The 16014-nt window shown below is 40.3% G+C and overlaps 1 protein-coding gene and 1 long non-coding RNA gene across 3 annotated transcripts in view; both read right to left on the bottom strand.

Moving 5' to 3' along the window:
• The window catches only part of LOC310686161 (uncharacterized protein), a 41653-nt gene extending 40865 nt beyond the window's left edge, over nt 1–788 (bottom strand). The window contains exon 1 of one of the 2 annotated variants that reach the window (XR_014515726.1): nt 579–788. Coding sequence is in view for 1 of the 2 variants with exons in the window: in XM_083459389.1 (XP_083315515.1) it covers nt 579–624 (46 nt within the window). In the remaining variant the exon portion in view is untranslated. The remainder of the gene's footprint in view (nt 1–578) is intronic. The other variant, XM_083459389.1, reaches the window with a different exon arrangement.
• The window catches only part of LOC310686185, a 450525-nt gene that overhangs the window by 137722 nt on the left and 296789 nt on the right, over nt 1–16014 (bottom strand). The window lies entirely within an intron of this gene.

Raw genomic sequence — 16014 nt, 5'->3', positions numbered from 1 at the left:
TAACGGGCTAACTGCGCTAATCAGGGCTGGATCTTTTAAAATCTGCTTCATACACACTCGCTAAGTAGTAAGGATCTGAGCATCACGGTTAGAAAAGGGGAAGTCAGTGCATCCAAGTATATCAGCCCCAAAGCAGCAGATGGCTAGGACACACTGAAAGGATTTAATCACTTAAAGCGGTGTGTGAAAACACATGCATCAAATTGCTAGGCCACCTAGTTGCTTATGAATCCATCTGAATTGTCAGCACAAGGTCAGGAAAAAACAATAATCCACAGAAAGCCCAAGAAGCTCTACCTTTGATGTAATTTATTCCTCCAGGTTTTGCTTCTTATAATTCACTTTTACATATATTCCCCTCCTCTGTCCAGTATAGCTCCAGCTTTAGATTTTTGAAACCTGCACTTTAAAATAAATTTCTGTAAGAACTGGCCCCTGCCATCATAAAATTGCTTCCCTCACACATTGCTTACAATCAAAATTGCCTAGCATCTTCAAGCCTTTTTCAATTTGGAGGGCTCCTAAAATCCGAAACACACAGCACAACTTGAGTAACAAAGACTTTTCAAAGTACTCACTCTTTATTTGGTGTTGCAGGGGGGAGACCCCAAAACAAAACACCATTGCTCCTCATTGGAATTCAAGGCACATCACTCTGTCATTCTGTGGCAGCATCAACAATCCACAGCAGAAAATAACTTGCGTAAGCACGGCATACCCGGGAGCACTTAAAAGCCCCGCTAAGCTCAGCCACATGAGATCTGTAATAAAACATTGCTCAGCTCATTTAATGATTGGAAGGCATGATGTCCAGGACTCCAGGTTAATATCTGAAGTGGGGGGAGGTAGAGTTACCCATGGGGAGGTGGTCCTGAACTCTGTCATGAACAAAAGTAGGAAGGGAAGATCTTTTGTGGCTTGTGATAAGAACATTCATTTTAACTCAATTAAATTCCTGGCAGTCTCTTGGGAGGAAGAGATGATATTGATTCTTTATATTCATATATGTGTATGTACAAATGTGCAAAACATTTTGTACAGTACTATAAATCAGAAGTATTTAAAAAATACTGAACACAGCAACTTTGCTATCATGATCACAAAACAAAAAGGCACTAAGAAAACAACAGCCCTCAAAAAACATTTTCTGTTAGTATTTAATAGTATAATAGTATAGTATTTTTCATTTAACTTTTAATAAATGTGAAGAATTGTTAAGGAACATTTGCAGCACTATCTTTAACCAGATTAAGAGTATTTTTGTGCACCTTGAAAGTTTTTACAATTATATTTTCTCAAGTAAACATTAATCATTCATTCATTTTGAGGTTTATTTTGGAAATGAAAATTGAACCTTTTTTCTTGCTTTTAAGCTATTCTTCTTTTCTTTTTGAATAATATATACATATCTGGGATTTATTTTCACAGAAAGAAAGAAAAAATAAAATGTTGTGTCAAACCTTCTGAAAGTACATATTTAATTGATTTTCAGAGGTTAATAAAAATTCAGCCATACTAAATCTTAGGAAAGTGCATAAATTATTGTGTAAAAATGAACTGAATATGAGGGCTTTCTGGACAGATGTTAAATGCTTTATTTGAAAATGATGTAGGCACCATTCTGGCTATGCTATTAGAGCAAATACCTTGGAGACATCTGTTTTCTAAACTATTATCTTTTAATAAACGTGAATTGTCCAATGTTATCCTAGGCTAAATTAAATTCATGCAGCAAAAAGAATTCTTTTGCAAAGAATAACAGATGGCAAGTTTGCTAATCAAAATGTAAAGACATATAAGAAATAAAGTGGAACTCTGAAAACTGCAGCCACAAAATAATCTTAGTCTTGGCTGCCAAAAGTTATCCAGTCTTTAGGGATGCAAAGCAAATTAATTTTGAAATAACCTCATGCTGTGGTTACCTAGGAAATGCCTCAGTTTAAAGCTAAATCTCTTTTCTTTTGTGCTTACTGTTTTGCAGTAGTTCAGCAACCAGTACAGGATTTACTGAAGAGTCATAGCAGAGCTAAGCAACATGAGTCAATGAAACTACGCATCGCAGGCATCATTATTGTTACACATTGAAATTTTCATTTCAGAGTGGTTGATAGTTTTGCTATGATAGCTGAACCACCATCCTTAAAGCTGTTTAAAAATACCAAGACTGGGCACATCTCAGTGTATTTCCACTGAATGTCGACTACTTAGGTCATTTGTTGATTATTTTTCTTCCTGACAAAGCAGCTGGGAGATGTTCTGTCAGCTATTGATCATGCAACTTATCAGCTATTCACAACATATGTCTTTGTAGCTGCTGCAAAATCTAAACAACTTGGATTCATTAATTAACCACCTCATATTTGGCAGGAGGGGGGAGTAAAAGTAAAAAGTATAGATGGCCTCCAAGCTGCTGTTGTTTTTAATTCCTTTTAAATGTTGACCAAAGGAGAAAAAGAAATAAAGTGCTAGTGCAAGACACAGTCTTTTGTGTGTATGGGGACATTGTGCTTGTTGGCTGTGGAAAAAGAACTCTGTATGTTCAGGGGCGATAACTTTACCACAGCCAGCTATAGGAGCCAAATATAGTAATAGGATGGCAATGTGTTCTCCTATTCAGAGGTCAGTCTCCTAGCTCCAGGCACCCTTTCTTTGAAAGGCTGACTGGCCGAAGTCCAGTTTCAACAGCACCCAGACAGCTGAACAAAGAGCAGCAAGGTCTGGAGGTTCTGAGGGTTGAGATGCAGACCCCAAGGCCTGCTTCACATTTGGTCTCACACAAAGGCTAGAGTGGCCTCTGCAAGAAGTAGGGCTTTTTCTATAGTGTCCATAGCACTTTGAAAAATGCTCTCTCCCAAGAGATTCATATGGCCACCTTCCTTCCAGTCCTACTCCAGCCATTAGGCAGAGTGAGGTGGGGGCCCCAGGCAGAAATTGTGGGTGTCACAAAAAGGCAACAAATTGTTAGGTATATAACTTAGTATTGTTGAACTGCAGGGCTGTCTTAAGCATATGCGGCGCCGGGGGCAAAGATCTGCCCGGTGCCCCCCCCCAGTTGCTCAGTCCCAGGTGCATAGAAGTGCAGAGCTGGCCAGCCGCCTCAGCGTCTCGCTGGCTTGATCGTCCCCGAACTCGTGGCGCAGAGCCACCCACAGCAGAAGAGCCCACCGCAGCACTCCAACTGAGAGGCAGGCCCTTCCCCGGACTCAACTCTTGGGCCCGACTCTTGGCCTGGCACCCCTGAGAGCCCGGCGCCTGGGTGCCCCACACCGCTGGTGCCTATGGGTAAAACGGCACTGGGTGTGGGGAATGTTCATGGGGTTTTCTGCTTTAGGGGCTAAAATAACTTGCCTGGTGTGGCCACTATATTATTATTATTATTATTATTATTATTATTATTATTATTATTATTATTATTTTTATTATTATTTGTTAGTTACTTTATTTTATCCAGGACAACCCAAAGGGATTTACAACCAAACAATATATAATGTTACTTTGGTGGAGAGAATGGCATGAGCTGGCTCTTTCCCCCTTCCTGATGTTGTTTTGAAGGCAAGTCAAGATTTTAACTGTTTTAACACATGTAACTTTTGTATATGCCATTATATTGTAAATCACTTTGTGATTGGGAAGCGATTCATAAATGAATGAGCTGGTGGCCAGGCACTCATTAAGAAGTCATTGTGCAGTTAACTTAAAGTGCAATGCTATATCTATCTATTTCAGAAGTAAGTCCCTTTGTGTTTTATGGGTCTTACTCCCAGGTGAGTGGGTACAGGGCAGAAGTCTAGGCTTTGGTTTAGGGTCGGCATTGCGGAAAACAGGGTTCTTGTGTCTTTAACAGCTCTAGCTCCATAATCAGGACCAGCAGGACATAGCTGGCTTCCCACGGTGGAAAACACAAGGTTGTCCTGGGATTACTTTCTTCAAGTTTTGGTTATGCCATGAGTCCCTTGGCAGCCATTTTATGACTGGCACTCACAGCACTCTCTCAAAAATAAAAATGCCCCCTCTATAGCTATCCCTGTAGTACCTTTTTGACTACAGGCCTAGAGTGATTCTGGCCTCCTGCCGCATTCCTGACTTATGGCTGTCTAGCCTGTGCTTTAATTCCTTCGGTGGAGGAGAGCCCATCATCTCCCAAAGCAGTCTCTTTGGAGTCATCCAGGCTATGGGCTCAAACAAGACTTGTTCCATGTTAACTCGCAGCATAAGAGTTCTGTTTGATAGACCAGAAGAGTCCTGTAAAGTTGAAATGGTACATTTTCAAATGATATACGTAAAGATATGCCATTATGTGTTAGTCTCAAGAATAATTTTATGCAGATTCCCCATTCCTTTCTATTTTATTAAATACATCTTTTGTTCTTCTAAAGAGTCATATTGCTAAAATGTGTCCTATGTAATCTGTTGATACTAAACAGGCACCTCATGCTGAACGTGTGTTATAAGCGTCTGGGTTCTTGGGCTTTCTTTAATAACTTAAAGGCACATGTAAATTGTGGCACTATCAATGCATTTCCAAAAGCTAACACACACAAATAAAATATCCTTTGTCTTTTTGCAAAACTACTCTGCCCTAAGTGATTATTAGAAACTTGGGGAATGTGAGCCTATTTAAACTTCAAGGCAGAATAAACAATAGATAGTATCCATCAGGCTCACTAATCATTTTGGAATGTTTTGTTAGACCCCATTTACTTTGGTCTCCTCCCTTTCAATCATGTGTGGCACTTAAAGCTCACTTCTACAACGAAAACTACAAGAAATGTAACTAATGCAAGAGCTAATGTTGTACACAAATACAATATGTGCCTTACGTACAATGTAACATGCCGTCACCTAATGATCCTAATATCAGCCAGGGTACAAAAGAATGTTTGCAGAAGAGTCCATGTGCAATGTGACTACTGACATCCATCGCCATCTATTCCACCCTCTCTGCTGACTGGAGAACATCTCTTGAAATTTGGGTGAGCTTTGAACATGACATCCTGGTAAAGTCTGGATCCATGGGGAGAGAGGTTCTTATGCACAACAATGAAATTCCCACTTGGTTTATAAATCAGGAAACCCCAGAAGAAGAAAGACCTTTCAGTGCCGGATTTCTGTATAAGCTAAACAAGCTATAGCTTAGGGCCCCACTCGCTTGCCCCCCCCCCAAAAAAAAAAAATTAAAGGGGGAAAAACTGGATGTACATTTCCAAAATATAAGATAAAAAAACAAATAAAATAAAACTTACACACAGCAACAATGTTTTGTAGGCTTCTATTATGTACGCAATGGGCCCTGCCTGCTAGCCTGCTCCCTAAAATATCACTGGTTTGCTCATTTCTATATATAGGGTGCCTACATTCTGCATGGAGTGTTGCATGACAACATGTGCAAATGGCTTTAGATACCTGTTGGTCCATAAATTACCATATAGCATATATTCAACACAAAAAACAGAGACAATTTGTTGTTGACAAAGGACAGCTGGACATATAAAGGACCCCATTACCTACTCATATGATGAGTAGCTTAGGGCCTCATCAAACCTAAATCCAGTCCTTGATCTTCTACTTAGGTCTGAAGCACTCCACTCAACATAGGTTGACTTTTGTTTCATGAATTTGCATAACTGGACATATGCTGAATCATTTAAGAGACTGGGGGGGTAACATTTTTAAATCTCCTTCCCTCCCTTCCTCTTGTCCTCAGGGGGGAAAGTGGGAGATATAGCTCAGTGATAGAGCACCTGTTTTGCTTACAGAAGGCATTGTGTTCAGTTCCTGGCATTTCCAGGTAAGACTAGGAATGTTCCCTGGAGAGCTGTTGCCAGTCATTGTAGACAACACTGAACTCGATGGACCCATGGTCTGATTCCTGTGTTGTGCCTAACTCAATTTTACTGAAAAGTCCATTTGAGATGAGAAAAATCTCAAACATACCCACTAAAATCCTGGAATACTGGAGAGGATGCTATGCTCCTGCATGATATCCAATTGAAGTTGCGCTGTTTTTAAGCATAGCAGATATGAACTCTTTGAAGGTCTCCATGTGATCCTCATTTATTCCAAAATATCCCCCACATCTTTTCCAATAATCCTGTAATTGCTTGCCCACTAAGATAAGGTTTGTCTTGCCACAACTTGTGCCTTCCAAAATAGCAACAACACAGAGACGATGCTAAGCTGGCAGTGTTCCCCTCTGCTGATTATGACATTTGGTTTCTTTGCCTTCTTCACTCAATTTGCTCTAGCAGATAATCTGATATTTCTGCTACTCAGTGGAGAAAACTTGGCAGCTGCAGAAATCTGTGGGTCAAGCTCTGGAATGCTGTTTTCCAGCCATGGAATACACTGGTGCTTATTTTGACTCATGGGTTTTGACTCATTATAGCAATATACGCTAGATATTAATATCGCTCGCATTTTCTAGGAAGCCAGATATGTAGAGCAAATTACATGTTTAGGATGCCTTTATCTAAGCACTACTAGTTGAACGTACTTTTTAGATTGCTTTTCAAAGCTTCATTGAAGAAACCAAATATTCAGAGCTAGAGTTTGCTCTTGTTTTGATTAAGCAGAAGGACTGTGTGTTAAATATTCCACTGCATGTTCTAAATTCCTTGAACAGTCTCCCTCCCCAGGCAATCAAAGGTAATCAAAATCGGGGACTTCCTGGGTGGCGCCATCGGCAATGGCGGACTCCCTCTGAACTGGAGGGACTAGCTCTGCGTGAAACGGGTCTTTTCCGCTACGGCGAAGTGGGGACCCTGCTAAAAATCACAGGCGGATGAAGCCTGTGACCATGGGACTCGGTGGGCACCCTTAGCGCCCCCCCAACCCACAAAGGAACCCACTAACGGGCTCCGAAGTGAAGAGGGGGAAGTGGCGCGGTGCTGTGAGTCAACTGCTATTTCCGTGGAGCGAAGCCGCACAGCCGTTGCCGGAGAGCGCTGCCTTTTTCCTGGGACAATTTGGCTTCTAAAATAAGCACCCGTGAGTACTTAAACTTTGAACAATTGGACTTTAAATAAGGACTTGCGAGCAGAAAGGAATTGAACTTAAAAATTTACTTTAATTTGGTACTGAAACGGGAAGGTCTAAACAGGAAGTCAGCCTTCCGTTTCTTTGTAGACAGAATAAAGCAAAACAACGTAAACTAGAGCTCAGAAAATCGCTTCTAAAGGATTGGCTTTCATCATTTAAAACTGTTGAACCCCCCCCCTCGGCAGCAGGAGAAGAAGGGGGATCTTTTTTGGACTGCTTAAACCTGCAGGAGTGAGTTTAAAGTAAAGTAACTTTCCACCGTCCTGATCCTGGAGCGGGGTGTCAGGACTGACGTTTGAAGCTCATTGACCAGAGACAAATGTTTTTGACAGATAGTTAAAGGAAGAGAAACATAGTGATTCCACTGTTTCCTTTCGCACTTTAAAGGAACAAATATTGACAAAATATCTCAAAAAGGATACTTTGTTGCAAGAACAAATAGAAGTTCTCCCCCTAGAGGGAGACTGTGAAACTGTAACTAATTCCAGGGAGCTTGCAGCTGTCTCAGATTACAATCGTGGGAATGGACTTGTGACCTTGTAGGACAATGTATTCAGAGGCTCTGTTGTGTGCTCTCTGTAAAACAAGTGCCCTACTGGAACAGTTAAGTAAGAAGATGGATTTGATGACTAATGCGGCCAGAATTTTTGAACAGGCAGTGGGAAACTATGTGGAGCCCACCCAGGAATTAGATCAGGAGTGTGTCCTGACAGAGCAGATGAGAGAAGAGGATGTTGCTGAATCTTGGGCGCCAGAGATGGAGGGAGCTGCGGCCTTGCAGGAATAAGAGCTTTTGGACTTGACAAATGAACTTGGAAAAAGCCAGATTTGGAAAGATAAAGTTTGGATTGGTTTGGAAATGGGGGGTTGGATAGACCCCCCCTATGCAGGAATGTTTGGACTTTCCGAGTCTGGCAATGGGCCGTGAGATGTTTGGAGCTGTGGGGGCTCTCAATTTTGGAGGGATTCTGAAACATCTTCTTAAATACCACATGGAGTTGAGTCTGGACTATGGAAAAGGGGCTGATTTGTTGAAAAAGGTCAAAAACATCACCAAGCTGGAGTTCCCACGAGTGAAAGGAGAATATGAAGAAGAGCTGCGGAAGGGACATGGAAGAGATTTAAGGGCCTCGGATATAAGGTTACCAGGTTAATGCGCTAGATCGATGGGATAAAAAGGACTGACAAAACCCGGGACCAGGAGGAAGGGACGCTGGATGAAGATTGGATTGTTTTTATTTCTCTTTTTATTACCAGGATTGTTTTATAAAATTGATGAATGTTAGAAAAATGTTGGAACGAAACTACTTGGCTCTAGCAAAAATGTTTAAAGAATTAGGTAAGAATATTATGGTTGTGAGAAGTCGGTAAAAATAAGATTTAAGTTTTTAGTTTTAAAGGTTTTCTATAAGATAAGATGAAAATAGATTAAGGTAATGTAATGACAGAATACTATGAAATATGGAAAGGATTTGCTGCATAATTATTAACCAGGATACAAAAAAAGGGAGGAAGAGGAGGTCAAAGAAAGAAGGTAATGAGAGTTGAGGATTTGAGAATGATGGATTTATTTTTGTCTGTTTGCGGTGTATTTTTGTTTTTTGAATTTGTATTGTTTGATGTGGTTTGTTTTTTCTTTGTTTTTTCCTTTTTCCTTTTTCTGCTTTGTTTTTTCTTTGTAATTTCAAAAATTTTCAATAAATATCATATAAAAAACACACCAAAGGGAATCAAAATCTAACATTTTCCTAAGTTTTCTGATGGCTCATGTAGCTGCAGCACAAGTATTCATTGAATGCCTATGAGAATTTCAGTGTGATGGAGCAACGAAGTTTCCAGACTGGCTGTGTATTGAGCACTCACTCATGCTGATACATTTGCACCAAACTTCCATGCAGGATGTACAATGCCACCCATTTATTGAGCATTTATCCTGAGAGGATTGCATGGAGATTACGTGGCATTGCCAGCGGGTGGTGGTTATGTGTATTTCTCTAACTTTTTACAGTTAGAAAAGTGATGGGATCATTGCACTAGAAAGTGTGAGCCAACTTCCAAATCTGGTGCAAATAAACAGTCCATTTGGAAGTGTCCTAAGCACTTACATACTATGGAGGAATGGTTGATAAAATTATTGGACATGTTTAATGATAGAAAAATCACCACTGACATTTATTAAAGGTTGGAAACTTCCTATGGACTTTTTGTGTGAAAGATGAAATAAATTTGTAATATATGGACATGAAGATTTAAAAAATATCAGCTTGTAGAAGGATGATTGGAAGTTAATGAGTAGGGTTGCCATACATCCATAATTTCCTGGACATAGCCAGAATACTGTAGTCGGTGTCCAGGTGGAAAACACAGAAAACACTAAAATCTGGCTGTATGTTGGCAGTGTTGGTTCTGGCAATTTCCTTTTAGATTAGCTCAAAATCTCTATTGCATATCTCTATCTCTATCTCTATCTCTATCTCTATCTCTATCTCTATCTCTATCTCTATCTCTATCGCTTTATAGCTCTATAGCTCTATAGCTCTATAGCTCTATAGCTCTATAGCTCTATCATCTATCTATCTATCTATCTATCTATCTATCTATCTATCTATCTATATCTCTATCATCTATCTATCTATCTAGAACTTTGGACAAAACTAAAAAAGCTCCCCAACTTTGCAAAAAAAGAAAGAAATGATTTCACTTTTTGAAATATGGCAACCCTATTAATGAGTGAACACTATACTGCAGGACAAAGAACTGGAAATCTCTCTAGCTTTCTTAATTTCTCTCCTCCCCACTTCTCTTCTTTTGCTCTTCATACCTTTCTTTATTTCCCTTTTACTTTTTTCTTCTTCTTTCTTCCTCCGTTCCTTTCTATATTAAACATCTCTTTTATTTTACTGTATTATTTAAAAATACTTTGTATTGGGTATGAACTTTTGTATATCTTTGAATAAATATCTATCACCTACCTACCTACCGACCTACCATAAGCTTCGATACCCACCTGTCTCAAACATGCAAAGTGCTAAGTAGGCTAGACCTGTCCTCACACAGACATCACACACAGCAACGTTTCCCAGACCACTGGAAGGTAATCTCTTCAGCATGCATAGGCTTTACTCCAAAGGCCAGGGTTCTCATGTCTGTGGAGGAAACCCTATTGAAGAGGCTCCTTTCAACAGCTACTAGCCATGATAACTATGTTCTACCTCCACTCTTGGAGGCAGCAAGCCTTTGGACACCAGTTCCTATGGGGAGCGTGCTGTTGCACCCAGGTCCAGCTGGCAGGCTTCCCTAGGGGATCTGATTGGTAGCTGTGAAACAGGATATTGGAATAGCTAGACCTTTGGTCCCAATTCAGGAGGGATCATGTTCTGATACACATGCTGAGCCAATCCTGCACCAGCTGAAGGATGTTGCTGGCAGGCACCTTGTCAAGGGAAAAAGCTTGCATTGTGCATTCCCGCTGGCACATTTGAACATTCAGAAACAAACACCCGATTTCATTTAGTGGGGCACTCCCATTGAACGGCATACCACAAAGCAACTTTCGTACTTTTGCTATATCACAATTTGGAAATGAGCCTTTACTTTAAATCCCATCCACATCACAGTATGTACAAACCTGTGTGTTTAAATTGTGTGCATTGCAATTTCAGTTTTGTTTCATTTTAAAATAGGGGGAATATAAGTATTTTGCATGTTTATATGTTAGAGGGTTTGGATCCCCAAACAGATTAAACAGATTTAACAGTATTTGCATATGCAGTAATATAAAACAGGACTGTGAATATTTGGTGACTAAGCAAAGTTCACTGTTTATCTATAAGCCATTACAATATTAATTACATTTATGTTACTATTAGAATGTTAAAATAAAGATAATCCAAATATATATATGCAGGGGAGAGTTTTAAAACTCTCATTGTGTCAATTTCAGAAAATGATTACAGCATTATTTTTGCTTTTGCTTTTTAAAAACATATCTATCGTGGCCTGGTTGCTGCTACTGCAAATGTCACCATCTTAAGAGTTGTATATTTATTTGGATAGCACCAAAAATGTTTTACTTTCATCATCATTTACATTTGGCAATATTTATGATACCATTCGTGTTGTAACATAAGAATTTTAAATTAAACTAGTCCTACTATATTATATTTGGACGTGCAATACAATTTGTCTTTATATCTTCGTCCAAACCATTTAAAGACTGCAGAATGAAGTCTGGCTCCAAGTAAGAGCTGCTTCAGTCACTGCTATATACAACATCCAGCATTCATATGGATTACATTTTAATATTCTCATGGAAGCTTAATTAGAGTGGATTATTACAAGATCATAAGAATATTATGCTGCAATAGGATCATGTAGCATGGAATATTATAAGCTGGCTAATATTTCAAACTGTCTCTCCGTATTATTTTGGCAGAAACGTAATAGGAGCATAGGAAGCTGCTTTTTACAGAGTTTGATCATTGTTCAATCTAGCTCACTACTGTCTACACTGGCTGGAAGCAGCCCTCCAGAGTTTCAGGCAGAAATATTTCCCATTCCTACCTTTCAGTGCCAGAGCCTGAGCCTGAGATAAAGGTAAAGGACCCCTGGATGGTTAAGTCCAGTCAAAGGCGACTCTGGGGTTGTGGCACTCATCTCGCTTTCAGGCTGAGGGAGCCAGCGTTTGTCTGCAGACAGCTTTCCGGGTCATGTGGCCAGCATGACTTAACCACTTCTGGAGCATCGGAAAACACCACGACGGAAGTCAGAGCACATGGAAATGCTGTTTACCTTCCTGCTGCAGTGGTACCTATTTATCTACTTGCACTGGCGTGCTTTCGAACTGCAAGGTTGGCAGGAGCTGGGACAGAGCAATGGGAGCTCACCCCATCGCGGGGATTCAAACTGCCAAATGGCCAGCCCACAGCACCACCCGCGTCCATGAGCCTGATATAGTAGTCAGCTCACCCTCATTGGTGGGCGGTTGCTTACAAAGCATATTCTCCACTACTGAGCTAAGGCCCTTCCCCAAACAGAATACCAAGATGAACACTGTATTTTTAGACTGTGCTGAATTTTCATCAGCTTAGCTTTTCAAAAGTGGCTCTTTCATAGAATTGTAGAGCTGGAAGGGATTCCAAGGGTCATTTTTAACAACCCCCTGCAATGCAGGAATCCTGTCCTCAGCCTCCTTGGGCAGCCACGAAGCAGCAACCTTCTAGTTAACAACCAGGTGCACTGACACATTGTGCCACTGGGGATATGAGAGATATTTGCCAACACACCAAAGAGGCGAGAGAGAAATATTTTTGGGTAAACAGGTTATATTTATTGACTATAACAAGTTAGAGAATCCAAATTAACCAGACTGAACCAAATTTGTCCAGGCAAGTGGGTGGTACATGCTAGAGCTTTGCAGAATTAAAGCGAAACTGAAAGAGTTCTCCATGGGTGCTGATGAACATGTAGAGAGCTTCTCCACCTGAGAAGCAAACAGAGCCCTTTCCCACACCATCCAAGCACATGGATAGTGTTTCCAGTGCGGATGTTGGTGGTGATGGCTGGCAGTGTGCAAGGGGTGTTGCGAATAACACTGCCTACTTGACACTCTGGTAACTGGAACTTGAGAAACTTTATTGACCCTTTCAGCCTTTCTCAACCTGTGGGTTCCCAGATGTTGTTGAACTCCCATCACCCCAGCTAGCAAAGCCAGAGTTCAAGGATGATGGGAGTTGTAATCCAACAACATCTGGGGACCACAGGTTGAGAACCACAGAGTCTAGATTGTCCCTTCCCCCAATAACAATAGTTAGTTATAGGCTTTTCAACCAACTATTACTACTTGACAAATAATCATCACATTTGAGCAGATTTTGCAAGCATGTTGCCAGTCACAGCACTGTGTTGGAGAGAAAATGGAATGTCTGAAGTTTAATTTGTGTCAAGTTAAAATGGAAGGGGAAGCAGAAAGACACATGGGCAGTCACAGCAAACTGCAGAGTTGCACTGAAGCTATAGTTTGGTTTGGGAATCTAGGAGGGTTTTTTCCTTCCTCCTCCTCAACTGATAGGAGTGGTCAGAATCTAAGCAACCCTGTTTTTTGTAAAGGGATGCAGCATGGTCTTAAAATAGCACTTATGTCGGCTTTTGTCGCATTAACTGTGGGAACTCTGGTGGAAATACATTTAGGCACTTGAAGACTATAAGTTCTGAGATAAGCCTGACTGATACCGTGAACAGCTTTCTTGAGAGGTAAATTGCATGCAGAAACTAAACATGACAGGCGGAGATAAAGCACTTATTATGATTAATACCAGAAGATGTAACAATCTTTACTTACTGCAGCCCTGCAGAAGCCTTACTTTTTTACCTGGTGATAATGTTTACCATTCCATTTGCACTCCTAGGGTAGTTTAGAGTTCTTCTTAGCTGACCAGTTTATCTGTGAAAATTGGCATCCAGGCATATTTCAATTTTGGCATTATTGTTGTGCATTGTTTAACAGATATACAAGACCTAACATCTTACATACCAATTAAAATATATACATGCTGACAGAAAGAAATTTCTTTTTTTATTATTACCATGGCCTTAACTGTGCCATCCATCAATTGTTATGGGTCTTCTTATGAACTGTTTACAGGACGTCTCATGCAAACATAACTACTTAGGCTCCTTTTGTATACCTGTGAAAAGTAGCCCTCCCCTCCCCATTGATGACTTTAATAAAGGTGGTGCTAGCATTGAAAGGAACCATGTTTGGGTTCTCTTTTCCGAGTGTCTTGGAGTGGTTAGATGACAACAGTTTTCTGTGGTGGTGATCAAATTATGGAGCTCTTATATTTCAGGCATCAAGCAAAGTCCATCTTGTTCTCCCCTGATTTTTTAAAATTCAACTTGCATGTGCTAATTTACTTATTTATGTTACAAGAAATGAGGGGGGAAACAGGAGAAGAGAAAAAGAAATGAATATTATAAATTAAGCAAAACAGAATAAACAATATCACATAAACAATACAGAATAAATACAAATACAAGGGAAACTAGTGGCTAGGGAATCAGAGACATAGCCTGTGGCTAATCATATAGTACCTAATCAAAGTATGTAGTTGCACTACACATCTTGCTGTTCCAGTAATGCATAAAAAGATACATTTTTTTAATTAAATCGACTACCTTGTAGCACTTGGGACAGTATATAGTGGGCAGAGGGGATTTCAGCTGTGACTAGGACAAGGTGAAGGGTTGAAGACATGGTCCAATGTATTTCTGTTTAAATTATACTAATTTAAACTATTATATCTGAACCACATGGTGCTATAAAAATATTCTCTGAATAATAATAATAATAATTTATGACTTTGCATCTATACATATAAATTTGCATGTGTACATTTTAATGCAGATCTATGCCTTATCCTTGATAATGCTGCTTCTTCAATACACAAGTGGCCAGCATAGGAAAGAGTACAATGAGGGCACCTGTACACAGGTGTCTGTTCTTTTCCCCCTTTGCAGCTACTAGCTTGGGGAGGGAGAATGAATTTAAATCAGATAAACAGAATGGGAGGAAGGCGGTAAAGCTCTTGCTGCACAATGGCTTCAGTCCAAATCATGCCCCTATGCAGCTGCTTTTAATGAAACACCTCTCTCGAGATATGATCAGCATCATGTAATTTAGCCCTTTGTAGCCATCTCATGCATTAGACTATTGCCCTCTTATTCTGCCCTATTCCAAACTTAGGTTATATACTTGGACTTTGGCTTTTAAAGCTTTCTTTCTCAATGTTGCCTCTAGAATTCTTTAATCACTTCTATATTCGCTGACTAGCCAGCAAAATGTCTGCCAAAGAGTGGAGTGCCTTTCAACTCCAACAAAATATATGAGCTTTGACAGAAAGGAAAAGGTGGAGATGTTAAGCAAACCTCCTCCCCTCCCCCTCTGCTTACCTCCTGTCTCCCTCCCATGTATAATTTCCTAGCAGTAGCTAAACTCATGGAAACTTCTTTTCTTAATTAAATTAGACGTGAAATCAGTAGTATAGATTCAGTCCCCTGTTTGTGGTTTTCTTTTTATTAATTAGATCTGTGCCATCTGTCTCTGTTTATCTCTTCCTCAACCTTTTCATCTACTGTTTTATGTTTAGATGTTAAACACATATTGGTTTTCATGAGGGCTGCGGGAGCTACCATCCTGAGCCGGAAAAACACTCCAGCTTTCGTCTCGGCAGAACCCATTAGAGGAGAAAAATTGAGAACATCAGACAAGTACACAAATAGATAACAGAAAGGTTCACCAAATCCTGCCAACGGATGGATAAAATAATATTGCCACTATAGTTCATCTAGGTCTCGGAAAGGCTCTTCACCATTAGCTAAACAATGGGTTCAGCATTAAGGCTTGGGTGCATTAGTCTCCTGGACACCTCAAATCTTTGAACAGATCAGAATACTTTTGATGGAGAGCAACCACCACTCAGACCACAAATCAAGGAGAGAGCTAGGAGGTGAGCATCTATGTCAATTATGTTTGAATGGAGCTCCCTGGAGGTACCTTTCCAGTCAAAGGGCAGGACATAGAGGCCTATGCCATGCCCTGCTACCAAAAGAAAGAAAGAAAGAGTGGAAGGAAGGAAGGAAGGAAGGAAGGAAGGAAGGAAGGAAGGAAGGAAGGAAGGAAGGAAGATGAGCATGGGAGGGAAGGGCCTAATGGCAGCCCAAGAAATTTTGCTGCCTGAGGCAAAGGACAAAATGATGATGAGGGTTTGACAAATTCATAAAGGGTAAGGCTATCAGTGGTTGTTAGCCATGGTTTGTGTGTTCTACTTCCACTGCCAGAGCCAGTAACAGTCTCTGGCTGGCCAATGTGAGAACAGAATGCTGGGCAAGATGAGCAGAAGTCTTACGTTTTTAGTTCAGTAGCTCATACAATATAACCTAAACCTTTTGTTGTTGTTATTTAGTCATTTAGTCGTG

The sequence above is a fragment of the Podarcis liolepis genome, assembly GCF_965112155.1.
Source record: "Podarcis liolepis genome assembly, chromosome: 9".
Classification (NCBI taxonomy): Eukaryota; Metazoa; Chordata; class Lepidosauria; order Squamata; family Lacertidae; genus Podarcis; species Podarcis liolepis.
Note: the sequence above shows the minus strand (reverse complement) of the source record. Positions and strands in the feature narration are given on the sequence as shown.